The following is a 25,883-nucleotide window of genomic DNA, read 5'->3' on the forward strand; positions in this document are numbered from 1 at the left end:
CTATCATACTGTATTTGTTTGTCTCTATCTGACTTAGTTTACTCAGTGTGACAGTCTCTGGGTCCATCCATGTTGCTGCAAATGGCAGTGTTTCATTCTTTTTTAATGGTTGAGTAATATTCCATTTTATAGAGGTACCACATCTTCTTTATCTGTTTGTCTATAGATATTTAGGTTGATTCCGTATCTCGACTTGTAAACAGTGCTGCAGTGAACACTGGGGTTCATGTGTCCTTTTGAACCTTGTTTTTCTCTGGATAATGCCCAGGAATGGGATTTCAGGATCATATGCTAGCTAAAAATCATCTTTATTGAAGTTCAATTTGCCTACTATAAAATGTGCTTCTTTTAAATACATGTTTTGATAGGTTTGATAAAATGTATACACCCATGCGACCATGACCACAGTGAAGATTTAGAACATTGCCATGATGCCAGAAACTTTCCTTGTGATCAGATCCAGTCAGTCTTTTTGCACCTCACCCCTTCACCCCCATCATCCATTTCAGGTTAACAGTGATCTGCTTTCTGTTCATAGCACATTAGATTTACGTTTTTTTAGAGTTTGTGTCCAGCTCACCATAATGAGACTCATGTGTGTTGATGTATGTATCAGTAATTCATTCTTTCTTAAAATAGTGTTATTGAGGTTTAATTGGTGTATAGTAAACTACACAAAGTGTATATTTTGATAAGTTTTTCGTGTGTGTGTGTGTACACACCTTTGAAACCATCCCTCTGTTGTAGTTATCTTGAGAGTCAACAACACTGTTGTTGGTATTGAGAATTCATTCCTTTTTATTGCCAGTGGTGTTCCATTGTTTGGATATAGCAGTTTGTTTATCCACTCATCTATTGATGTACCTTTGGATAGATCTCAGGTCAGGCTATTTTAAACAAAGAACTGTGTATCCTTTGAATGCATGCATTTTGTTGTATATTTATCTAAGAGCAGAATGGTGGTTTATATGGTCAGCTTTACTTTTTAAGAAACATTCAGTCCTTGTACCATTTTGCTTCACATCAGCAATGTGTGAGAGTTTTAATTCTGCCGTATCTTCGTCAACACTTGGTAGTGTCAGTCTTTTTAATTTAGCCATTTGACAGATGAGTAGTGGTATTTCACTGTGGTTTTAATGTGCATTTCATGATGGATGATATTGCACATCTTTTTATGTGCTTAGTTTTCTGTCTTGAGGAAGAAAGAATGCTCAAAGCTTTTTTAAAATTGGGTTTGGTTTTTTCTTTAATGTTGAGGTTAGTTTATGAAATTTTTGTTTTAATTGATTAAATCTTTTTTCTTTTTTTGGTTAAGAAATCTTGCTAAACACAGTGTTGAAAAGATTTTGTTCTGAAAAGTTTTATAATTTTAGGTTTCACATTTAGGTCTATAGTCTATGTTGAATTAAGTTTTTTATGTATTATGTGAGGTAAGAGAGATGTTTTATTTATTTATTTATTATTGGCTGCGCTGGATCTTCGTTGCTGCGTGTAGGCTTTCTCTGGTTGCTGTGAGTGGGCATCTGGGTGTGGTGCATGGGCTTCTCCTTGCCATGATTCCTCTTACTGTAGAGCTCGGACTCTCGGGCTTGTGGGCTTCAGCAGTTGCAGCTCTCTGGCTCTAGAGCACGGGCTTAGTTGGTCTGCATTATGTGGAATCTTACAGACTAGGGATCGAATCCATGTCTCTTGCATTGGCAGGCACATTCTTAACCACTGGACCATAGGGAAATCCAAGGTTATTATTTTTGAATGAAGAAAATTTTACCCTAGTTTAAGTAAAGGTGAATAGAGTAAGCATAAAGGAGTCATTTCTTACTTGGCTCACCCTGTTTTCCTGTAGTAGGATGAACACACCATAACTTAGGTTACTCCACTTCAGTATTGGCTGCCAGTTATTCAACATCAGGCAAGTAGATAGCTTCTTTTCAAATACTTATTTAAGATTTTTTTCATAAAATCATTATTATTTGGGTGATATCACTATTTATAAAGATTTTAAGTGGGTAATTTTAATATGTTCCTATTTCCAGCAAGTGCCAAAAGCAGGCTTCATGTTCAAGTCTGTCTTGCCTCTCAAACCTGGGCTGTTTCCCTTATATTATGCTGCTTCTCAGAGAGAGGTAGATTTTTTTTTTCTGTCTTAAATTTTTTATTACAGAATTCCTCAGACATACACAGAAGTAGAGAGAAAACTATAAAAGATAAAGGTATAAAAGATTGAATGTACTCATCACTTAGCTTCAGTAATTACAACATTTGGCCTCATTTTACTCAAAATATATGTAACTAGCATATTTTTTTTTAAACTTAAATAATATCCAGTATAAACAGTAACTCCTGTGTGTCTTCAGCTACTCAATCCCACTTTCAGATTTTCCCACTTTGTCTTTGAATATATTGTTATATAGTGTTTTGAATCGAGATCCAAATAAGGTCCCTGTATTGTATTTTTTGATAAAAAAAAAAAATTCATCTCTTGAATTTCTCTTAGTCTACAACAGTATCATTCCCCTCACCTGATTTTTTTTTCCACAAGAGAAGTATATGTTTTATTTAGTCCAGTATATTAAAAAATATAATTAACACATTATTGACTGGGGAATTTTTGCAGAAGGTAATGCCCATGGTGTTACATTGTCTTCAGTCAATAATGTGTTAATATGGAAATGACTGAAATTTTTTCCATTCTTTTTTGCTTGCCAGGTCTTCAAGCTCCAGTGTGTATTGACACTGACTACACATCTCAGTTTGGACTAGTCCCATTTTAAGTGCTTAGTATGCACCTGTGCTTTCCCTGTTGCACCTGTGCTAAACCATACCTTACCTGTCACCCCTACATGACGAACCTTATAGCTGGACCCAAATACCTGCACATATTTCAGGGGCCCTTCACCCATTTTTAGTATTCTTTATTTCTTGGAACAGCACCTTTGTCTGCTAAGTTTTCCATATTCTAAATTTGGTTGATATATCCTTAATGTATCTTTTTAATTTGTTCATCTATCCTCCATATTTCCCAGAAACGTGTAGTTAGATCTGGAGGCTGGGTTAGGTCAGGTCAGCTTTCTTTTGGCAAGAGTACTTTGTGGGGGATGTATACTTCCTGTTACATCACTTCAGCAAGTGTGTATTAAAATTTCTACTTAATAATAACACTAAGATTGTTCAGTGGGTTCACGTTGTCATCCTGACCAGTCTTATAACGTTCTTTACTGTGATATTATGATTTTAAATAAATACATATTTGGTCTTTGTCCAGTTTCTGGTACAGAGGTCCTAAAACACTTGAAATTTCCTAAGTGATGAGAGCTATAAAGATGTTTGTCCCTTTTTTTTTTTAATGTTAATGAGATGACTTTTGGATCTTCCTAAAGGATGGGAGCTGATTGCCAGGAGAACCAATCGTATGATTAAAGGGATCCATCTCCCCCTGACTTTTTTGGAGGGGAGAGTGCTAGAGGTTGGATTAGTCCTCAGTTGCCTGTGATCTAATCAATCATGCCTAAGTAATGTGGCCTCCATTGAACCTCAAAAGCATGGGGTTTGGAGAGCTTCTGGGTTGGTGAACACATAGAGATTAGGGGAATGTGACATGCCTAGAGAGAGCCTGGAAGCTCTGAGCCCTTTCCCCATACCTTGTTCTGTGTATTTCTTTTATCTAGCTGTTCCTGAATTATATTCTTTTTTAGTAAACTGATGATCTAGTAAGTAAAATGATTCTCTGAGTTCTATGAGCCACCTGAGCAAGGTAATCGAACCCAGCATTTGATTTATAGCCAGTTGGTCAGAAGTGCAGATGACAACCTTGTCTTAAAACTGGTGTCTGAAAGAGTGGATGTGGAGGACAGTCTTATAGGACTGAGCCCTTATTTAACCTGAGGAATCTGATACTACCTCCAAGTTGATAGTGTCAGAATTGAGTTGAACTGCAGGATACCAGCTGGTGTCCGAGAGTTGCTTTGTGGTGTGGGCAACCTTCCATCCCCACCCCATGCTGGAATTTCATGCGTAATTGTGTACTCACTAACTCTCCACCTAATGGGTTAGCATTGAGTGAATCCTCATGTTTTATATTAATTTGTTTTCTTTCTGTTTCCTAGGAATACATACCTGTTTTGTATGCAAGCAGAGTGGGGAAGATGTGAAAAGGTGCCTTCTGCCCTTATGTGGAAAGTTTTACCATGAAGAGTGCGTCCAGAAGTACCCACCCACCGTGATGCAGAACAAGGGCTTCCGGTGTTCCCTCCACATATGTACTACCTGCCATGCTGCCAATCCAGCCAGTGTTTCTGCGTCTAAAGGTATGTGTTTCTTGTGTGGGCCAATCTAATTACAGAACCTCAGCTTCGTTGGCAGTGGATGTTTCCAGATGGAATCTATTATCTATCTTCATGGCGTCTAGCTTTTGTTAGCGTACCAGCATCTACCGTGAGAGGTCAGAGAATAATAGACAAGTCTAGCAGCCACCACATTTTTACATGTGCTTTTTGGAGCCCTGGCATTACGTAGTAGCTTTAAAATATTTATATATTTATGGCTGTGCTGGGTCTTCGTTGGCTTTGCACAGATATCTCTAGTTGTGACAAGCAGGGTCTGCTCTTCATTTCAGTGCACAGGCTTTTCATTGCAGTGGCTTCTCTTGTTGCAGAGCCCAGGCTCTAGGTGCATGGATGTCAGTAGTTGTGGCACATAGGCTCAGCGGTTGCAGCTCGTATCCTCCAGAGTGCAGCCTCAGTAGTTGTGGAACGTGGGCTTAGTTGTTCCCTGGCATTTAGAATCTTCCCAGAACTAGGGATCAAATCTTTCCCTTACATTGGCAGGTGAATTTTTATCCACTGTGCCACCAGGGAAGCCCAGTAAATATTTGGAACTCAAGTGACATTTAGTTTGCAAAGGTGTTCTGCTGGATATCTTACATGTTTTGACTGCACCATGCAGCTTGTGGGATCTTAGTTTCCCAACCAGGGATTGAACGTGTGCCCTGGGTACTGAACGTGCAGTGTCCTAACCACTGGACTGGTAGGGAGTTCCCTCTGCTGGATGTCCTCCTCCATTAGAATAAAATGTATTCTTCTCCTGTGGGCCCTGTATCTGTGGCTACCAGATGTGATATCATTCGGACATGATATAGGGCAGAATTTATTTTGTGCTGATTGGTTTTATTTTTGAAAATGGAAATTCCTATCCTGAAAATTTTTTAGTCTGTCATATTTAGGCTGAGAGCTGAGCTTTCCAAACTATATGTGGGCACAGGTAAACTCAAGTGTCTAAATTCTTTCTGCTTAGTAATAGTGGGTCTCTTACTGATTTCACTGAAAGTCAAATATAGTGTCTCTACTATTAAATCCTTATTTGCCCAAAGAGCCTCCCTTCTCCCTATGGGGACTGAGCAGGAAAAATGCAGCAGTGTTGGCTTTTCTTTTAAGCAGACTGGCAGTACCTTCTGTAGATGATTTCCTGGCCCTGTAGATACCATAACGTTCTTGACCAAAATTGCAATTTAACCATCAGCTACTTTCCCCTTCTCATTTGCTATTGCAGATTGCATTCAGGTGACTTGGTAATGGTTTTTAGTTGGTAAAGTACGTTAGAAGATATATCTCAAGTGGGTTTGAGGTAGAGAGGTTCATTCATCTAAAAGAATCACAGAGTAAAAGTCAACAAAAGCAACCATTAATGTTTCTACTATCTGGTCTTTTAGTCTGATCATATACACACGTACCACCACTGTTTAGTCTGCAGCTGATTCCATTTTCCAAAGAGTCAGGACAGCGGTTTGAGTACGGCTTATCCTTGCTGAAGCAGGCTTGCTTACTGTTGTGGTGTCTTTGACTCCTTAAGGCTGTTTGTTGTATGGTTTCCATCTCAGCTTTTTCATAGAGAATTGAGTGTTTAAGATCTCTTGACCTAGTAGTGCTTCCATTTGTTTGTGTCATTTTCCCAGTGCTAGCAAATAGACTTGAATAACATTGCTTTTATACTTACACTCACATTGTCTTTATACTTAATCTCTTTTTCTTTTGTCCCTCCCTGGTTTTTCTGCTTCTTGTATTTTTAGGTCGACTGATGCGCTGTGTCCGCTGCCCAGTGGCATACCATGCCAATGACTTTTGCCTGGCTGCTGGGTCAAAGATCCTTGCATCCAATAGCATCATCTGCCCTAATCACTTTACCCCTAGGCGTGGCTGCCGAAATCATGAGCATGTTAATGTTAGCTGGTGTTTTGTGTGCTCTGAAGGTAAGACTTAACTTGTTGCTGTATGGATAGTGTAAAGAGAGATTAATTTAGCAGTGTTAAATTGCAACAAATATATAGTTTTCTTCCATTGCCACTAGAAACTATATTGGGAAATGATGTCCTGAATTACTGATAACAGTATAGTGGTTTTGTTCCCTAATAGGGAGAAGTTTTTTTTTTTGTTATTTTGAATAATGATTTAATTTTAACAAAATGATAAACAGTTGAAACAATTAAAAAGATTAAGAGAAAAACAAAGTCATTCTTGGAAAATTTGAGATTGTTGTCAAATGAATAAATTTAGGGGATATAATGTACAATATTGTGACTATAGTTTTTGTGTGTGTGTGTGTGACTATAGTTAATGATACTACATTTTTGAAAGTTGCTGGGAAATCAGATCTTAAATTCACACAGACACACTGATTAAAATTGTAACTGTTTGAGGTGTTTTTAATTTTTGGCTGTGCTGGGTCTTTGTTGCTGCATGCTGCGCTCTCTTGTGGTGCAGTGGCTTCTCTTGTTGTGGAGCACAGGCTCAACAGTTGCAGCGTGCAGACTCTAGAGCACACAGGCTTCAGTAGTTGTGGCACATGGGGCTTAGTTGGCCCGCGACATGTGGAATCTTCCTGAACCAGGGATCACACCTGCATCCCTGGCGCTGGCAAGTGGATTCTTAACCCCACACCACCAGGGAAGTCCGTGAGGTATTGAATGTGTTACCTCATATTATTGTGGTAATCTTTTCACAGTATATATACATATCAAGTACATATATGTTGTTCATTTTAAATGTACACAATATTATATGTTAATTATATCTCAGTAAAGGTGGAGGCGAGTAAAAAATAAATTGGAAGTAAATAAGAAATTTTAAAAACCCTGAATAGCCCCAAGTCCTATATCAGAAAAAAACATTGCTTAATATTAGGTCATAACACTCCAGACAGAGGTGCATGTAAGTAAGTAGAAGGGGCAGAAGTTTGGATAGAAATAGCTCTAGAAGATGGTGTTACGTGATTGTGTGTGGTTTTTTAAAATCAATTTTATATTTAAAAGGGAATAAATAAGGGGAAAGTAAAAGAATTTATGAACTTCTGTTAAATATTTCCTCACTATAACATATATTAGTTTCTATAAAGTTTTCTATGAAGGAAGAATAAGTTATATGCCTTTATCTGTATCTCCCCTACATCCCCTACTTAAAACATACTTACTTCTAATTTAGAGCAGAATCAATATTTTCCTTCTTAAACACAGCCTGATTTTTGCTAGTTACATTAAGTGGAATATTTAGTACTCCACCAGTCTGTTTACTGTGGTGCTTATAGTTCTGAATTCCTTATTTCAATTTTTCTCTTAGTTGGCCAGACTTCTGAGAAGCACCCAGGAGGCCTGCGTTTCTCTGCTTGAGACTGTTCAACTTTTACCTCTGTTCTAGAAGCATACATTGGGCTACTATAAGATTGTTGGCCACTTGTTCTTTTTCTAAAACTTTTAAGGATATTACTCTACTAATTTTTAGTGTTGAGGGTGGTACCAACATCCTTTTATCTAGTTTTTTTATTTCCTTCTCAAATTGACTAAAATTTGTTGGTTAGTAATTTGAGGGAAACAATTTTCTTGACTTTTCTATTTCTTAAGATCTACTTACTGGTGATACAATTGCATGAAAATTTGACTGGTTGCAAACATTCTGAGGGATTAATTTTTAAGAGTCAGTCAGCATTTGTATTTGAATTAGCATCCCTTTTGAAAAATTTGTATATACTAAAGAGTGCTAAAGCCAAAAAAAGTTTTATGACTGCTTTATGTGATGGAAAATGGTCAATCAGGACTTTGTTGTTGTTGCTCTTAAGATTTATGTAACATGACTAGGGTTTGCATCAATACATCCTTAAGTTATGGTGCTAATATAGAATAAATAGAGTATTAAATGCAATCATTCGGGTAGAAATGGAATTTTTATGTAGTTATGGATATTTTACTGCACAAAGGATTGTGCTGGATTTGGTTTTAGACATGTTAGCTTTGTGATTGTCTTGTCTCTTAGAATGAAAAGGTAGACATCTGTCTGAGAGGCTGAAATGCAGGCTCCAAAACTTTTCCATGTTTCATGAAAATGGGGAGATAAAACAGCTTTAGCACTAGACTGTTTTTAATTACATAAGTAGTATGAGATGGTTTCAAAAGTAGTGTGGTTTCTGTGTGATGGCAGTCTTAAGTTGTGGCATAGTAATGAGTACCCAAGAAAACATAGTAGCTGTAGCAGTGGCTCTGAAAATGTGAGCCATGAATCCTTGGGAAGTGGAGAGGACCCAGAGACACGTTCAGAAGCCTTCATGACATCATAGCTCTTTTCATAATAATTCCTAGATGTTACTTGCCTTTTTTACTTTGTTGACATTTGCACTGGTGGTATATAGCCAGTAGTAAAACTACCAACACCTTAACACAAATCCAGGTGGTGGTTCTAAACTGTACAAGTAAAAGCAGTAACTGTGTTCTGTGTCACTTACCCACTTGCAGTAAAAACATGGAAGTTTCACGTAACAGTATCCTTGATTTTATTTATTTAGTTTTTAAAAATATTTATTTCCTTATTTGGCTGCACTGGGTCTTAGTTGCAGTATGCGGGCTCTTTAGTTCTGCATGCAGGATCTAGTTCACTGAACAGGGATCGAACCCAGGCCCCTTGCATTGGGACCAGAGAGGCTTAACCATTGGACCACCAGGGAAGTCCCACAATGTCTTTGATTTTAAAAAGTAAGTTCAGTTCAGTTCAATTCAGTTCAGTCGCTCAGTCTTGTCCGACTCTTTGCGACCCCATGAATTGCAGCACACCAGGCCTCCCTGTCCATCACCAACTCCCGGAGTTCACTCAAACTCACGTCCATCAAATCAGTGATGCAAAAAGTAAGTAAAGTTTATTAAATATCAACTCTCACATAGATGTGGTTTTAGGTATACATAAAGCAGTTCTGTTGCATACTGATCATGATCTAAAGTTAAGCATTCATGTAATTGAGTTGCAATCTGAACTACCTGCCTTGTTTGTGGAACACCATTTTTAGTCTTAAAAATTACTGAAAAACCATGGCTCTTCATTCTTGGATATTTGTCAGATATTTTCTTGGAATGGATAAAAATGAGCATGTCAATTCAAGGGAAAACAACTGACAAAGTGTTGCCAATGATAAAATTTGAGTTCTTTAGTGGAAATTAGAATTTTGGAAAACCTATACCTACTGACTCTGAGCTTAATGACTTCCTAGTATTTACTGATGAGATCACGGTGACACTAATAAATGTGACATTTTAGTAGTATGTAATGAAACAGGTCAGAATATGGAAGGTCTGGGACTTCCCTGGTGGTCTGTTGGTCCCATGCTCTCAGTGCAGGGGCCGCAAATTCAATCCCTCTTCAGGGAACAAGGTCCCACATGCCATAACTGAGAGTTCACATGTCACAGTGAAGATTGATGATCCAGTGTGCCACAACTAAGACCTTGTGCAGCCAAATAAATAGAAATAAGTATTAAAAATATTTGGAAGATCTGCCAGACTCAGTTAACTAATATTTTCCATAGGAACAATGCATGATGTTAAAAAACCAGGCATATGTAAAGGATCCATTCAAAGTGCAAGACAGATCAATGAATTTTAATGTAATAGTACTGAAAGTTTATTGTTATAGTTTCAGAGTTGACACCAACTAAGGTTTACCCTGTGAGGTTTTAGTGTATAGTATCAAAGAAGGAGAATTACAGTACCCTTTCTCTAACTGTTCATTTGTGAGAGACCAGATTTTCTTCACCAGATCACATTTTGCAAGAAATTCAAGTAAAAAAATATTTGCAAAAAAGTATGATGGCCATTGATCAAAATCGTAGGTCTGCAAATAATAAATGCTGAAGAGAATGTGGAGAAAAGGGAACTCTTTTACACTATTGGTAGAAATGTAAATTGGTGTATGGAGAACAGCATAGAATGTTTACTCAGTCGTGTCCGACTCTTTGTTACCCCATGGACTGTAACCCACCAGGCTCCTCTGTCCATGGACTTTTCCAGGCAAGAATACTGGAATGGGTTGCCATTTCTTTTTCCAGGGGATCTTCCTGACCCAGTCAGTGATCAAACCCGGGTCTCCTAGCATTGCAGGCAGAGTCTTTATCTTCTGAAGCACGTTCCTTATGAAACGAAAAATAGAGTTAATCATATGATCCAGCAGTCCCACTCCTGGGCATGTGTCCAAAAAAAGATGAAAACTCTAATTTGAAAAGATACATGCATCCCAATATTCATAGCAGCACTATTCACAATCACCAAGTTATCCATTAAAGTGTTACTTAATGTTAACATAATAGGTTCATTGTTACTTTTTAATGAATTAATACTATTTTTAGCCCATATCAACAAAAGTTCGCTGGGAATCTCCTTATTTTTCAAGATTATAACATGTTCCTGGAAGATTTTTCTACCAAGGCCATGTAATTGGCAAACTGTTTTATTAAAAGGCCTGAGTATCTAAGATTATCCTGCTGTTACAAGACAAGGAAAGAGTAGTCTTAAGTCATTTTTTTTTTGTCCATGTGTAGGAGAAAACTGAAGGTGGTTATCAGTGTTAGGGTAATAATATGGTAAATCATAAATTAGAAAGTAATCTATTACTAGGATTCAAGAATCTATTTACACTTTATTTTCTTTTACCTTATTGCACCAAATACCATCTTTTCATCTTTTGGTTTCTTAAGATGGTTCATGTGGTTTTCCTTCTTTTCTTCCTCTCTTTTTCCTATGTGTTTCCTTTACTCCCACCAGACAGATCCTCCTGCTTGTCTCCCATTCATCACCCAGAGTAATCCTGTCAGTTTCTTTTCATATCCTCCCTTAGCTCATCCCATTACGTCCTTCCCAGCAAAACTGTTGTGCTTCCCACCCTTGGCCTTTCATCACTGGTTATTCTTCAATCCAGACTTTTTTTCCCATGCCTTCTTTGAAGCCCTAATTCAAATGCCTTATTGTATATATTTTGTAGTTGTCATGAATATCAGGTGAATAAAAGGTGGATTTTTTTTTCTGTTTTACAAAGGCCATGTAATTAGCATGTTATTAAATTTTGACTCAGCAGATACATAAGCATAGAGAGGAATTTTCTAGAGGGTATTCCATTATTGGGGTGGTTAAACTCATGTGACTCTATGTCTTGTGCTGACTGTTTATACCATCTATAAAATGCGCTACTACTGCTACTGCTAAGTCACTTCAGTCGTGTCCGACTCTGTGCAACTGCATAGACGGCAGCCCACCAGGCTCCCCCGTCCCTGGGATTCTCCAGGCAAGAACACTGGAGTGGATTGCCATTTCCTTCTCCAGTGCATGAAAGTGAAAAGTGAAAGTGAAGTCGCTCAGTCATATCTGACTCTTAGCAGCCCCATGAACTGCAGCCCACCAGGCTCCTCCGTCCATGGGATTTTCCAGGCAAGAGTACTGGAGTGGGGTGCCATTGCCCTCTCCATAAAATGTACAAGGATAGCCAAATATGACTTTTGAGAGCATAGAGTACAGCCTATATGTGTTAAATAAACAAGTTCTGGAAACTTGTTTTGTAGCAACAGAACCTCTTATGAAATGAAGCCTTATTCTGAATCTGAACTCCAGTGTACAAAACAGGAGATTTTCTCTAGTTGAAGCCAGAGTTGGGTCTTAAAAGCACATTTCTGGACGCAACAAAACAAATGCCCCAAAACTTGTTTTATTGAGAAAAGGAAAGGCCCAGTAGAAATCATTTGAGGATGGTGTCACAAAAGTAAGTTTTTCATAGATTTTTATGTGGGAAAAGAAGCACAGTTAAACCAGGAAGATGCACATGTATACCTTGCTTATGGCTTTGTCCTTCATTATCTCTTCAGGATGAAACTTGCAATTACATGTTTGAGTCTATCGTGTTTGAACATGCTAGTTTCTGGCATGAGATAAATAAGGCATTTATCATATTACGTATACGTGAAATCTCTTTACCTGAAATTCTTTATCTGTAACCATGATGTTTCACATTCAGATATGTAAACTGAGTCATTTTGAGTAAAAATCTTTTAAGAAGTGAAAATTCATTCTCGTTGCAATGTATATAATTAATCTGGTATCTGAAAACTTAGCAGGAAAGGGGAGATCTCATGTCTAACTGAAGTTCAGGCAAAAAATCACAGTAGTACATGTGATTTCTGTCACCAGTAAAAATCAGATATTATTATAGATATCTTGAAACCTTGTGTCCAGTCATTACTACTGCTAGATCTTATTTGTGTGTTACAGAGGACTGTATATAATTCTAATGTCTTGTTCTAACATTCTGTTCATTTTATTCTATGTTCTTGTATTAATTTTATGCATTTATAAAGTTTATTCTGCAAAGGGCCCTTAAGGTGTTAGGAGAGAACCCAACAAAAAATGATTAAAAAGTAATTTAAAAAAAAGAGAAAGAACTGACCTTATAGAGACTACTAATGTGCCAGGCACTGTGGGGCAATTAATTTTCTTATTTAGTTCTCAGATAGGTATGATTATTTAGTGTTCATTGCAGAAAATACTTTACCATTGAAGAAGTTAAAGTTCAGCAAGGAAAGTGAATTCCCCAGACTGATATGTCTTAGAGTTCAAATCTGATATCACTTAAAGCTTGTGCTCTTTATACTCTGGTCATTGTGTATCATTGATATTTATTTATAATGTGTTGTCTTTTAATGAAGAGGAAGAAGTTGGAGGGGAGGCGGGTTGTGTACATACATGACTTTTAGGGATTTACTTCTGCCCTCATTGCCTTAACCTAATTTTGCCAGTAAGATCTCATGATTTGCTGTGACTCTTAACAGATCCCCAGGGGTATGGTTCAAGTACATTGGAGAGGGAATACTCTTATGTAAAAGTCTTTGTAAATAACTAATTAAATTACCAAGCCCTGGGCTGCAGGATAATTGGTTAGGAACTGAGCAAAACCTATTTCAGCTGGGTCCTTGTATGCAGCCTTGTGATTCTGAGTGCCAGATTTTTTGATTCCCACAGGAGGCAGCCTTCTGTGTTGTGATTCTTGCCCTGCTGCTTTTCATCGTGAATGCCTGAACATTGATATCCCTGAAGGAAACTGGTATTGCAATGACTGTAAGGCAGGCAAAAAGCCACATTACAGAGAAATTGTCTGGGTAAAAGTTGGAAGATACAGGTGAGTAAGCATGAAGGAGACTGACAGTTCTTTCACCAGCCTGTGTTTCTTGTGTTTAACTTTTTAAATAAATGGCCTAATTAAAGAAGGTTTACCCACTCCCCCATTAACTTTCCATCATAAAAGAAAAAAACTGTATACTAAACTATATATCATCTGTAGAAGCTTTATTAATGAAAACAAACCCATAATATCACAAACAATGAAGATGCATCGCTAACATTTTGGCATATTTACTTTCAGACACACCAATACATGCACCTTCAAGATAACTGACCTATTGTTATTTGTACCCAGTTGTATGTGTTGCTTTTTCTTTTTAAAATTACTTGTATTGCATATTGTTGATGTTTGGTCACTAAGTCATGTCCAGCTCTTTGTGACCCCATGAACTGCAGTACGCCTGGCTTCCCTGTCCTTCCCTATCTCCTAGTTTGCTCAGACTCATGTCCATCGAGTTGGTGATGCCATCCAACCATCTCATCCTCTGTCATCCCCTTCTCCTCCTACCTTCAATCTTTCCCAGCATCATGGTCTTTTCAAGTGAATTGGCTCTTTGCATCAAGTGGCCAAAGTTTTGAAGCTTCAGTATCAATCAGTCCTTCAGTGAATATTCAGAGTTGATTTCCTTTAGGGTTGACTGGTTTGATCTCCTTGCAGTCCATAGGACTCTCGAGAGTCTTCTCCAGCACCACAGTTTGAAAGCATTAATTCTTCAGTGCTCAGCCTTCTAATGGTTCAACTCTTATATCTGTACATGACTACTGAAAAAACCATAGCTTTGACTATATGGACTTGCTGGCAAAGTGATGTCTCTGCTTTTTAATAGCTATCTAGATTTGTCATAGCTTTTCTTCCAAGGAACAAGTGTTTCTTAATTTTGTGGCTGCAGTCTTTTGGAGCCCAAGAAAATTTGTCACAGTTTCCACTTTTTCCCCATCTGTTTGCCATGAAGTGATGGGACCGGATGCTATGATCTTTTTTGAATGTTGAGTTTTAAGCCAGCTTTTTCAGTCTCCTCTTTCACCCACATTAAGAGGCTCTTTAGTTCCTCTTCGTTTTCTGCCATTAAGGTGCTATCATCTGCATATCTGAGGTTGTTGATTTTTCTCCCAGCTCTCTTGATTCCAGCTTGTGAGTCATCCAGCCCGGAATTTCACATGATGTTGAGTGCACAAAAAATATAATAACATGCATGATTTTAAAGAAATACTTGTGTGTGTACCTCCCAGTTTAAAAAAATAGCACCTTTGAGGTTCCCTCTCTGCCCCTATCTGAGTCTTCTCTCCCCATCCCTAGAAGTAACTGCAGTACTGCATTTTGTGTTTTGTCTTTGCCTGACTGTATACATTTACCATATGTGTGTTTGATTCTATATGTTTTAGTCCTTTATATAAAGGAATTGTTGCTGTATTTTCTTGCAGCATGTTTTTTTATTTCTTCTTTTGCTCCTTAGATATTATGGTTAGTGCAGTGCTCGGTTCATTTGTATTTCACTCTTCCAGAGTGTTCCTTTATGTTTACATGCAGTGTGGTGTATTTATTTATTTATGTATTCTCATGTTTGAACTATAAACATTTTGTCTGTGTTTCTTGGTATATATGCACGGGAGTTTATTTACCGCATTCTCACAGTAGAATAGCATTGTCTTCCTAAAGGTTGTTGTTGTAATTTATATGCTTGCTTTGCCAAGCTGATGGGGGTGGGGTATTATTTGGGGAGTTCCATTTTTGTATACTTCTAGTAATTTTTCAAAGTTGCCCTCTTTAAAGGCCAATTTATATTTTGTTGTATAGTGTCCCACAGCAACTTCCATCATTCCCTTAATGTTGAATATTTAAATTGTTTACAGATTTTCATTTTTTCAGATTCCTCAGTGAACACTATAGTCGTAAAGTTTTGTCCATGTCTCTAATTACTTCCTATTATACATTCCTTGACGTAGAACAGCAATCTGAGGGCATATGTTTGGGTCTGTGAGCATGTGCGTGAGGGCGGCCTCTCCAGGCTTTTGGCACATACTGCTTGTTTCTTCTCTAGTTATATTGTAAGGATGCCCTGGGTCAGACATTAATGTAGGTTAGGGAGACATTGCTATTCTTTATTCCTCTCTCCAAAGTAGGATTCTTTTTAGTGCCTTGCAGCCTTCTAGAGGTTTTCTTCCTTGTTTTTACATTTTCCAGGTGGTGGCCAGCTGAGATCTGCCATCCTCGAGCTGTACCTTCCAATATTGACAAGATGAGACATGATGTAGGCGAGTTCCCTGTGCTCTTCTTTGGGTCTAATGACTATCTGTGGACTCACCAGGCCCGAGTCTTTCCTTACATGGAGGGGGATGTGAGCAGCAAGGATAAGATGGGCAAAGGAGTCGACGGGACATACAAAAAAGGTAACTTTATCTTTTTTGTTTCTTAGGCCAATGTAGATCTCTGTTGCCTGAGTATCTGCTCTCTGTTTGAATTAAATGTTTTAGAATTTATATACAGTCTATTAGCAGCTGTGTTCTACCCTCTGGAGCAGTATGTGGCTGCAGCTATAGAATTTTGCAGACAAGTTGACCCATATAAATCAGTATTTTTGAAGCTAACCTTTACTTAACTAGAATTTCCTTAAGGGGTGTTTCTTATCAATCCTGTTTTATCAGCATCCCATCAAGTAAGTACTGGAGTTTTGGAACTGTTTTATAGAATAAATACTTCAGTTTGCTTGGCAAGGACCAGAATCTCTAGCAGAGCTACATTTGTTCCAAGGAGAGTTGTTTTTTTTGTTGTTGTTGTTAAGAAGAAATGAAATTCAACCAAAATTTTAGAACAATGTAAGATAGTGAAAGCACATACATTTTCTAAATCAAGAGTTTTTTTTTAAGCTGGCCTAGCAGTGAAGGGGAAGAGGCTTTTTTGAGGCCAGGAGGGTCTGACAGCGATATCTCTCCCTATGTAATGAGTAAGAGTTGCTTTGAGAATTCAGTGAGATAATATAAAAATCAGCCTGCAACACATATAGTTGGTATCCCATCGATGATAATTAGCTTCTTCCTTTAGCTGTCCTTTAAAAGGCAATACAGGTATCTCTTATTATTTGAATATGTTTGGACAGTGATGTGTAATATTTTGTCTACATAATGAGGTGAAGAGATTCCAAGCAGGTAGAACTTCTTAGATGGGGAATGAAGATGATGTACATAAGGAACAAGTTTGACAGAAGTTTTGTTTGCCTCCTGTTATTTCAAGGGTCCTCATTTACCTGTTGGAATGTGCTTTCTGTGCAGATATGGGCTGTCAGTACTAATACTACAGGAGTTTTGGTCTTGAGCCTTAGACTCTCAGGTGGTCAAGGACCAAGTGACCAACATCTTTGCCTGTGTAGAGCTGGCCACCATCAAGGCTAGGGCTGAAGTTGGAGTGTAGGAAATATTGCAAATCTGAGCCTGCTGAAGCTCTGTGATTCTGCTCTCTATGCCTTGAACTTCGGCTGGCTGGATGCCTCTGCCTTTAAGGAACACAAGGTTTTGTGGGAGGACACAGTCAAATGGTTGTTCTTTGAGAGTGTTGTGGCAGAAATGTGCATGCTATGCTGTGGGAGCCAACCAAGAGCATGCAAAACAGTGCTGAGGATGACAGTATGGAAGTCGTGGATGACTTCTTTCTTAAGTGATGCTTTCAAGATAATTACCATTTTTTGTTTGCCAGTCCCTATTCAAAGTTTGTTTTCCCACTTTAAATCTTTGAGGCAACCCTATAAGTTAGATGCTATTATCTTTATCTTCTAATGAGGAAACTGAGGCACATAAAAGTTAAATTGGGAAAATTCTCTGGTGATTAGGACAATGTGTTTTCACTGCTGAGGGGCCAGGTTCAGTATCTGGTCAGGGAACCAAGATCCTACGAGCTACATGGCATGGCCAAAAGGAAGTTTAATTTGTTGCCCAAAGTTCCTGTGCCAGTAAGTGATATGGGAAGATTTCATACTCTAGCAGTTGGACCTCAGAATCCACACTCTTAACCACTACACTGACTATGAAAAAGTTACATTAAAATGTAACAAGAAGACAGCGTATGTAAAAGTGCACCTTGAGTCTAACATGATGAGTTAGTGATCTCTAAGTATTTGGTAGAGTTTAAGCGTAGGGTTGGGCGAGTACCACTGTTTACTGATAAGGTAGTTTAGTTACATGGTCAGAACAGATTTTTATAAGTCTCAGTCTGAGTAGAATTTCAGGACCATGGAAAGTGAGAGGCTATATAGCCAGAAATGTCGATGAGATAGCTGTTTTAGTAGTTTGAAGCAGAGATGATGTGACTGTCACAGGGACTAGTCCGTGGGGTGGAGAGGATGATGGGTATTTAGCTTTTTCAGATTATTTAGACAGTAAGTAGATCAGCTAGGTAGCACATGCCAAATAATAGGATAAAGGAAGGAGGAAACAACTGCAGGCAACATAAACTGCTGGATGGTAATGAGGAAATGGAGAAAGAAGGGGTGAATCAGAGGGAAGATATTCTTTATTGTTTTGACAGATCATGGCGAGAGCAACAGAAGAAACTGGGAAATTTTGGAATTCTTTTCAGAGTTTTTAACCTGAATCAAGAGTGATTAATTAAAATTTTAAGTGGAGAAGAATGAGATTCTTAGGGTTTTTGTTGGACTTTTCAGATACTCCAGTCTTTTAAACATATGAAAGTACAGGACTGGAATGAAGATGAGCTGTGAAGATCTGTCTTTGTGTTAGGGTTGGTGTGTGTGTGTGTGTGTTAGTCACTCAGTTGTGTCTGACTCATTGTGGCCCCATGGACTGCAGCCTGTCAGGCTCCTCTGTCTATGGCATTCTCCAGCCAAGAATCCTGGAATGGGTTGCCATGCCCTCCTCCAGGGGATCTTTACTACTCAGGGATCAAACCCAAGTCTCTTCTGTCTCCTGCATTGCCAGGCGGGTTCTTTACCACTGATGCCACCTAGGAAGCTGTATTGGGATAACCACTGATACTTACAGAATGAGTTTTAGAAGAAGAGTAGGCTAGGTGTTCCAGAGAATAGATAGGAAGAAAAAGAAAACTTCAAGTTTCATTTCTTCCAAAGGAACACACTATATTTTCTGGACACCTATGAGGCACGTAATTTGTGGAAGCAGAAAATTGGGGTCTGAGGAAAAGAATTGGGGTTCTAGGCAGTGACATTGCTGAGTGGATGCAGACTGGTTGTTGTTAGGAGATATTATATGTGAGCTTTTTCAGATTATTTAACTATGTTTTTGTTTTGTTTTAAATTTTCCTTTGAAACTGGTAGTCCATATAGGGCCATTGAGTAATGTGTTATGTTTTATTTTAATGCCATATATGAATACCCTGGGGACTGTGACTTACTTGAAAATAGAAATTGTATGTATGTCTTAGATTTTTGTCTAAAACATGAATTTTCTCCAACTTATAATGGAGAAAAGGCAAAATCACTCTACCCAGAGAGAAAGTGACTGTGTTGTGTTTTCTTAGCTCTTCAGGAAGCTGCAGCAAGGTTTGAGGAGTTGAAGGCCCAAAAAGAGCTAAGACAGCTGCAGGAAGATCGAAAGAATGACAAGAAGCCACCACCTTACAAACATATAAAGGTGAGAACAGACTTCAGGAGCGACCATGTGATAGGTTGCCCCCTTCCCACTCTGTTCATGGTGAGAACTGGAAGCACAAACACAGTTGCTTTTAGGTAGAGGCATGAGCTTAAAGGAATACAAGAACAAAGTGCCAGAGGACCATTTTTAGGACATTGTTTGTATTGATATTTTATAAAATCAACTGTCTGATGATACTGTTTTATTGTTGCTTTGGAAAGTCTTCATAAAGTGAATGGAATAGATTCTGTTCACAGTCAACATCTTGCGGTTTGAATGGCAGGCACCAAAGAGCCATGATAAAAAATGATAAACGGCCCTGAGATAGTGCGAATAATACACATGATAATTTCTTCTGGTAGTAGCTGATACTAAAGATATTTTAGGTGACTAGTCTGACTAGAATTCCCAAAGTCACAAGAATTCATGTTAAGTGTACTTAGGTATGCTAGTCTACTTGGTAAAAGAGTCATTGTCATTTATCATCTGGGTCTGGTAGACCTTGTGTATTTGTAATTGTTCAGTCATTTTTATGAAGAATTTACAGAGGTAAAAATAAAGGAATAGTGAGGAACAAACGTATTAGAAATCTTAGTGAAGTATTTGAAGTGAAGTGAAGTCGCTCAGTCGTGTCCGACTCTTTGCGACCCCATGGACTGTAGCCTACCAGGTTCCTCTGTCCATGGGATGTTCCAGGCAAGAATACTGGAGTGAGGTGCCATTTCCTTCTCCAAGGGATCTTCCCGACCCAGGGATCGAACCCGGGTCTCCTGCATTGTAGGCAGACGCTTTACCATCTGAGCTACCAGGGAAGCCCAGTGAAGAATTTAATTTACTAAGTACTAAAACATCTTTTGAAAACCTTTTAATCAAGTTAGTTTTGGTGCTCAAATATCAGACCACATGAAAGAATACTGTAAGCTCTATTAACAAAATGAAATTGCCCAAGTTCTTATTGTGAAATGTTTGTCATTCCTGGATAAGACAACTATATATATTTATTTTTGTCATTGGTAATGAATTAGTTGTGTACTCATTGATTTTTTTTTTTTTTTGAGTTTCTGAAGTCTGAGGTTTTCACTTAGAGATCAATTTCACCACCATTTTTAGAATCTAGTGTGTTTAAGTGTTTAATGTCTGTGGGACATTCTTAAACTATTTTGTTATTTATCTGAAGTTCAAATTCAGTTGTATGTCCTAGATTTTTACTTGCTAAGTCGAACAATCCCACTAAAGGTATACTGATATTATCTCCTGTCTTCTCTGCTTTCTGGAAAGATATTATAGTACTTTGAGTAATGCCGTGCAGAAACTAAACTGTGCCTGTTTCACTGTCCCATCAAGCCTTTACGATTCTGTCGTTCTTCCACTTATTTTTGTCTTTTTTAGAATAGTTGGGAATCATTGAGTAACAAAATGGGGTGATGAAATAGTAAAGAATTATGAGATACAGGAAAAGGAAACACTAAACATTTAGTGTTTAGAACACTGAAACTCCATAATGAAGCTTAAATTTATAAAAGAGCATAATGGATCTGCCTGGTAGTATGCAATATAGAATGAGTTAAAATATCAGTCCTTACAAATAGTTAAAACTATTGGAAAAGAAAAAAGAAAACTTAAAATTGCAAAGACTGAGAGTTAAATGGAGTTAATTGTTCATGGAAACACAACACTGAATTGTAGTTCATCCTCAATAAAAGGGAAAGTAATTCCTGTTTCCACAGTCATAGATGTCACATATAACAGAAGTTAGGCACTTCAGGGTAGCTTGTCAACCATATTGAACGTGAGTATTGAGAGACCAACTAATGTCCTGTGTGATCTAATCATAAAATTTAGACACCACCTTCTTTCTCCATCTTTAAAACAAAGATGTATTTCCAGGGAAAAGATTAAACCAGGGGTTGGTAAATTATAGTCCCAACTCTGGCCTACCATGCATGGTCCAGAAGAACTTTTTTTTTCCAAAGAGTTTTTTCTAACACATGAAGATTTTATGAAATTCAAATAGTAGTGTCCATAATTAAAGCTTTATTGGCACCCAGCCATGCTTGTTCATATACATGTGGTCTGCTCCTTCTTCGGAGCTACAGTGACAGTTGAGCAACATGCACCAGAGATCTATGTCCTGAAGACATAAAATATTTACTGTCTGACCCTTTACAGAAAAGGTTTGTCAATCCCCAGCCCAGAGTGAGTGTAAATGCTACAAATATATATCTATGTTGTTCTTACTTAACCATGTATGGGGTTTTGTCTTGCTTTATATTATGTTAGGCAAGAAACTTATTTGAGATTAATATCAGTTTAGATCAGATGTCAAGGAAGAATGATTGAAACATACCTTTATGTAGAAAAAAGGAGTAGAATGCAACTATTTTGGATGGGGAGTGTCAGGTAAAGATAACCTTGAATCAAGGTGAATATTCAGATGGCCCTATGTGGGACCAGGTGATTGAGCTCAGCCCTGGTCTGCCGCCTTGGAGTATGCCTTAGTAGGTCTGTGGTTTGCAGTGGCATGTGGTGAGAGTGCTCCTCCATTGTCAAGCATTTACCAGTATTTTGAAGAAGCTGGGAAGAGATCTGGCAGTGAGACTTACTGTCATTTTAAGTTGTTCTGGAGAACATTTGAAGACAGTATATTTTTACACACAGATTGTAGATTATTCCCCACAACAGTCTTGGAATTTAGGTCTTGCAAGTAAAAATTGACTCACCAAATAATGCAATTCCTGGACAATCAAATTTTATGTATAGGATAGGTTTTTGAAGACTCGTGATTTGACTGTTCCCATTTAGATAATATCAAGTAGAGGAAACTCGTTCCTTTAATTTTATTGAAGTATAGTTGATTTACAGTGTTGTGTTAATTTCTGCCTATAGCAAAATGAATCAGTTTTATATATATAAAACATGGATTTTCATTATGGTTTATCACAGGGTATTGAGTATTGTTCCCTGTGCTATGTAGTAGAACCTTGTTGTTTATCCATCCTATATATAATAGTTTGCATCTGCTAATCCCAGACTCCCAATCCCCCACCCCTGGCTATGTAGCTGGACACATAGGGTCTGAGTTCCCCTACCAGGGATTGAACCACCGACCGCTGCATTGGAAGCATTGAGTCTCCCACTGGACCACCAGGGAGGTCCCCAGGACTCATTCTTATAGTGCATAAGTCTCTCTGTATTGTGGAATGTCTACTTTTTTCCGACACTGTTGTTAGTAAGTAATGGCTTCAGTATCATAGCAATTGGCCTCTGTTCTACCACATTGGATATTCAGGACTAGCACCACTAAAAATGAATGCTTAGGTGACATTGTTGTAGTCTATTAAAAAGATTTCAAGTTGTGATAGTCAATTTTAAAATATATCTTCATATATTGTAACTCAATTACTCAGAGACCTTTTCATGTTAAAGATTTACCACTTGAGAAAGGTGAATTTTTTTTTTTTAATATAGAAGCTAATGTGGCGCCACCATGTGGCAGTAGCGGAAACTCAAATTTACAATTGACTTCGCTTGTTTAGTTGCTCAGTTGTGTCCGACTGTTTTGTGATCCCATGGACTGTAGCCTGCCAGGCTCCTCTCTCCATGGATTTTCCTGGCAAGAATACTGGAGTGGATTACCATTTCCTTCTCTATGCGATCTTCCCCGACCCAAGGATGGAACTCTTGTCTCCAGAATTGGCAATTGGTTTCTTTGCCACTGAGCTACCAGGGAAACCCAGGCTGGAAATTATGAATTTTTTAGAAATGATTTATTTTTAAATGTTTATTTAGACTGTGCTGGGTCTTCGTTGCTATGCAGGCTTTTCTCTGTCTTCATTATGCATGGGCTTTCTCTAGTTGGGACAAGCAGGGGCTACTCTTCTTTCAACGTAAGGGCTTCTCACTGCGGTGGCTTCTCTTGTTTTGGAGCGTGGGCTGTAGGCTGTGTAGGTTTCTATAGTTGTGGCACGTGGGCTCAGTAATTGTGGCTCCCAGCTCTAGAGCACAGCCTTAATAGTTGTGGTGCGTGGACTTAGTTGCTCTGTGGCATGTGGGATCTTTCCACATCGGGGATCAGACCCATGTCTCCTGCATTGGAAGGCAGATTCTGATCCACTGGGCCACTGGGGTAGCCCAGAGATGATTTTTTTTTTTTTTTTTTCTATTTGTGGTATTTATATTTTATGTATTGAGTGAGGCTTTATTTTTATATCAAACTGCCTAGATTTTTATTTCCTTCACCTTTTTAATTGTAAAAATATAGATACATAGGTTTTTTTTTATCTTAACCATATTTAACTATACATTTCAGTGGCATTAAATGCATTCATGTGTATAACTATTGCCATTATCTCTTTGTATCTATGTGGTATAAGTATTTGTTTGTTTTGACTAACTTATTTCGTTTAACATAATGTCCTCCAGGTTTATCCATGTTGCGTATTGTGTGTCAAATTTCCTTCATTTTTAAGCTGAATAATACTCCATTATTTTTACCACATTTTGCTTATCTATTCATGTACTGGTGGACACTTGCGTTGTTGCCATATTTTAGATGTTATGAATAATCCTGCCAAATCTTGATAATTCAAAATCATGTAAAATGTGATGTTCAACTTTAAAGAAATCTGCCTTTCACAGGCGCTGAACTGTCCTTAGTTGACTTGCCTGATGTACTGTAGTATGTGTTTCTTCTCCAGGTGAACCGTCCTATTGGCAGGGTACAAATCTTCACTGCAGACTTGTCTGAGATCCCCCGTTGCAACTGTAAAGCCACGGATGAGAACCCCTGCGGCATAGACTCTGAGTGCATCAACCGCATGCTGCTGTATGAGTGCCACCCTACCGTGTGCCCTGCTGGAGGTCGCTGCCAGAACCAGTGCTTTACCAAGCGCCAGTACCCAGAGGTGGAAATTTTTCGCACATTACAGAGGGGCTGGGGTCTCCGAACAAAAACAGATATTAAAAAGGTGAGGAAACTTAATCTTCAGTTTTTTTTTCCTTCTTTGCAATTGCTTAATACAAGTAATTCTTCTGATTAATATTAAAGTGTAAGGATTAGCCTTATTATAATATCTTGCCATATCCTTCAAAAATTGAGAGACTTGTAGACTGCTGCTGCTGCAGCTAAGTCGCTTCAGTCGTGTCCGACTCTGTGCGACCCCATAGACGGCAGCCCACCAGGCTCCCCCGTCCCTGGGATTCTCCAGGCAAGAACACTGGAGTGGGTTGCCATTTCCTTCTCTACTGCATAAAAGTGAAAAGTGAAAGTGAAGTCGCTCAGTTATGCCTGACTCTTAGCGACCCCATGGACTGGAGCCTACCAGGCTCCCACATCCATGGGATTTTCCAGGCAAGAGTACTGGAGTGGGGTGCCATTGCCTTCTCCGACTTGTAGACTATATGGTCTCTTTTCTATATGATGTTCACTTACTGATCATGTTCATTATGTATGAGGATGAAAAAAATGAGGGAAATTCATAGAGATACTATGGTTTTGTCCACTCATTTGTGGAAATCCTGTAACTTGTAGTTAGAGAGAATAGAAAGAGTGTGATACAGGTGTTAATCATCAACTAATGAAATAAAGTTTATTTTTACTTAGATAAAAATAGGTTTGGGTTCATAGAACATGAAGGAAAAGAGGATTAGGTCTTCTCTAATGAAAATGCAGTAACATCTTCAACTTGAAACTTGGAAGGACCTACAAATTTCTGATAAATAGATAGTATTATACAGTCTCTGGGAGAAGGCAATGGCACCCCACTCTAGTACTCTTGCCTGGAAAATTCCATGGACAGATGAGCTGGAGGGCTGCAGTCCATGGGGTCGCTGAGGGTCGGACACGACTGAGAGACTTCACTTTCACTTTTCACTTTCATACATTGGAGAAGGAATTGGCAACCCACTCCACTGTTCTTGCCTGGATAATCCCAGGGACGGGGGAGCCTGGTGGGCTGCCGTCTATGGGGTTGCACAGAGTCCGACATGACTGAAGTGACTTAGCAGCAGCATACAGTCTCTGAGTGGAATAAATCATATTTGACATTTGAATGTAATAAGTCTTACTCTGGTTATATTTTCTGAAGAATTTTATTGAAGTTTATTTCTAGGAAAGGAGGTGAATATGACTTGGTTGGTCTCCTTTAGTCATTTGCTGAGTAACTATTGTATATCTCCTTTGTGCCAGGCATGTTGCTGTGTGATGCAGTGTTCAGTAAGAAAGACATGTTCCATACTTTCCTAAAGTTTACTTTCTAGATGGAGAGAGATATTGAACAAGTAATCACTCACTGTGGAAGCATAAAGGGTTCTGTAGGCATGTGACAAAGGGCCTGAAGCTAGCTTATCTCTGAGAATATTTTAAATTGAGACTTGAAAGATAAATAGTTGTTGGCTTAAGCTGGTGGAACATTTTAGCATTTTGGGTAGAGGGGACAACACATAAGAAAACCAGTATGACAGTAGTATACTGAATAATTAGGACAGTGGTGTGAAATGTGGATGGGCAGTAGGCAGGGCATGTTCCATGAAAAAAGAATATAGTTTAGGAAAATTGACTTTTAGGTTCTTAGATAGGTAAAGGGATAAACCATTATAGTGGAGCTTTAGTTTATTTAACATCCATTTTGATCTTAAGGTGAATTCCAAGTTTTCTGCTGCTGGCTGTGGTACGAGTGGGGAGATCATTCTTACTGTTTAATAGTTGAAGCATCATATTTATGTTTTATCTTGAATAAGTGAAGTGAATGTGTTAGTCGCTTAGTCCTGTCTGACTCTATAGCCCCCCCAGGCTCCTCTGTCCATGGAATTCTCTAGGCAAGAC

The 25,883-nt window shown here is 38.4% G+C and overlaps 1 protein-coding gene across 8 annotated transcripts in view; it reads left to right on the plus strand.

The window, feature by feature from the left end:
• Positions 1 to 25,883, plus strand: part of NSD1 (nuclear receptor binding SET domain protein 1) — a 153,366-nt gene that overhangs the window by 110,990 nt on the left and 16,493 nt on the right. For all 8 annotated transcript variants that reach the window (XM_070793315.1, XM_070793318.1, XM_070793314.1 and 5 more), the window contains 6 exons: positions 4,104 to 4,304; positions 6,062 to 6,241; positions 13,304 to 13,460; positions 15,645 to 15,850; positions 18,948 to 19,060; positions 23,758 to 24,027. In XM_070793315.1, the coding sequence (XP_070649416.1) occupies positions 4,104 to 4,304; positions 6,062 to 6,241; positions 13,304 to 13,460; positions 15,645 to 15,850; positions 18,948 to 19,060; positions 23,758 to 24,027 (1,127 nt within the window). The remainder of the gene's footprint in view (positions 1 to 4,103; positions 4,305 to 6,061; positions 6,242 to 13,303; positions 13,461 to 15,644; positions 15,851 to 18,947; positions 19,061 to 23,757; positions 24,028 to 25,883) is intronic.

This window comes from Bos indicus, chromosome 7 (genome assembly GCF_029378745.1).
Source record: "Bos indicus isolate NIAB-ARS_2022 breed Sahiwal x Tharparkar chromosome 7, NIAB-ARS_B.indTharparkar_mat_pri_1.0, whole genome shotgun sequence".
Lineage (NCBI taxonomy): Eukaryota > Metazoa > Chordata > Mammalia > Artiodactyla > Bovidae > Bos > Bos indicus.